The sequence below is a fragment of the Bison bison genome, unplaced genomic scaffold, assembly GCF_000754665.1.
Source record: "Bison bison bison isolate TAMUID 2011002044 unplaced genomic scaffold, Bison_UMD1.0 scf7180017864386, whole genome shotgun sequence".
Lineage (NCBI taxonomy): Eukaryota > Metazoa > Chordata > Mammalia > Artiodactyla > Bovidae > Bison > Bison bison.
In genome coordinates, this window is record NW_011494958.1 from 739,569 (window position 1) to 741,121 (window position 1,553).

General features: G+C 54.3%; 1 protein-coding gene across 1 annotated transcript in view; it reads right to left on the bottom strand.

Moving 5' to 3' along the window:
• LOC105001957 (olfactory receptor 10T2-like) overlaps window positions 1-1,553 on the bottom strand; it is a 24,022-nt gene that overhangs the window by 299 nt on the left and 22,170 nt on the right. Inside the window, exon 2 of the mRNA XM_010858395.1 lies at window positions 502-1,491. Within this exon, the coding sequence (XP_010856697.1) occupies window positions 502-1,491 (990 nt within the window). The remainder of the gene's footprint in view (window positions 1-501; window positions 1,492-1,553) is intronic.

The window sequence follows — 1,553 nt, forward strand, 5'->3', positions numbered from 1 at the left end:
TTTTTGCTTATTGTTGTTGCTGTTGTTCAGTCACTCTCAGTGATGCCATGGACTGCAGCACAGCAAGCTTCCCTGTCCTCCACCATCTCCTGGAGCTTGCTGAAACTCATGTCCCTTGAGTTGGTGATGCCATCCAACCTTCTCACCCTCTGTTGTCCCCTTCTCCTCCTGCCTTCAATCTTTCCTAGTATCAGGTTTTCCAGTGAGTCATCTATTTGCATCAAGTGGTCAAAGTACTCAAGCTGAAGCTTCAGTATCAGTCCTTCCAATGGAATATTCAGGGTTGATTTCCTTTAGGATTGACTGGTTTGATCTTCTTCCTGTCCAAGGGACTCTTAAGAGTCTTCTCCCGCACCACAGCTCAAAATGAATTCTTAGTTGCTGACATGTGGGATCTAGCTCGCTGACCAGGGATGGAACCCGGGCCCTCTGAATTGGGAGTGCTGCGGCTTAGCCACTGGATCACCAGAAAGTCCCAGGGAGTGTTTATTTTAAAATTACGTGGCTTCGGGCCAGGATCCTCCTCAGAGCCAACCTCACCTCCTTATTGCGCAAAGTGTACACCACCGGGTTCAGCAGCGGCGTCACCACCGTGTAGAACACAGCCACCAGGCGGTCCTGGTCTGGGTTCCCTCCGGACTCGGGCCTCAGGTAGATGATGGAGGCGCAGCCAAAATGCACGATGACCACGGTGAGGTGGGCAGCGCAGGTGGAGAAGGCTTTGCTCCGGCCAGCGGCCGAGGGGATCCTCAGGAGGGCGGCCACGATGAAGGCGTAGGAGAGAAGGATAAGGAGGAAGGAGATTAGTACCACGAGGATACTCAGGAAGAAGATGGCCAGCGCTTTGCTGGCACTTTCCGCGCAACTGAGCTTCAGGACGGGGGCGATGTCGCAGAAGAAGTGCTCCACCCGGTTGCTGCGGCAGAAGCGCGAGGAGAAGATGAGGCTCGTCTCGACGGAGGCCACCGAGAAGCCGGAGCAGAAAACCAGGGCTCCCAGACAGAGGCAAACTGTGGGTCTCATGATCACCGAGTAGCGCAGAGGGTGGCAGATGGCCACGTAGCGGTCGTAACCCATCAGAGTGAGGAGGAAGCAGTGACTGCATCCCAGGCCCAGGAAGAAGAACATCTGAGCCCGACAGCCAGAGATGGAGATGGCCTGGTTCTCCATCCACAGACGAGCCAGCATGTTGGGGATGGTGACCAGAGTGTAGCAGGTCTCGGAGAGGGACAGAGCCGCCAGGAAGCGGTACATGGGCGCGTGCAGGGTCCGGTCCGCATGGATGACGGTGATGATGGTGACGTTGCCGCTGAGGGTAACCAGGTATGTGAGGAAGAACAGTGCAAAGAGGGTGGTCCTCAGGTCTGGGAGGTTGGAGAAACCCACCAGCAAAAACTCTGTCACCAGCCAGGTGGCATTTTCCTGCTGCTTCTCAGGAACCTGGGAGGAGAAAGCAGAGGAAATGGAATAGGACAATACAGTAAGGCTCCACTAAACATCATGTGCCAGTGAGAAAGGATAATCATCCCTGTTTTACAAAAAAAAAAAAAAAA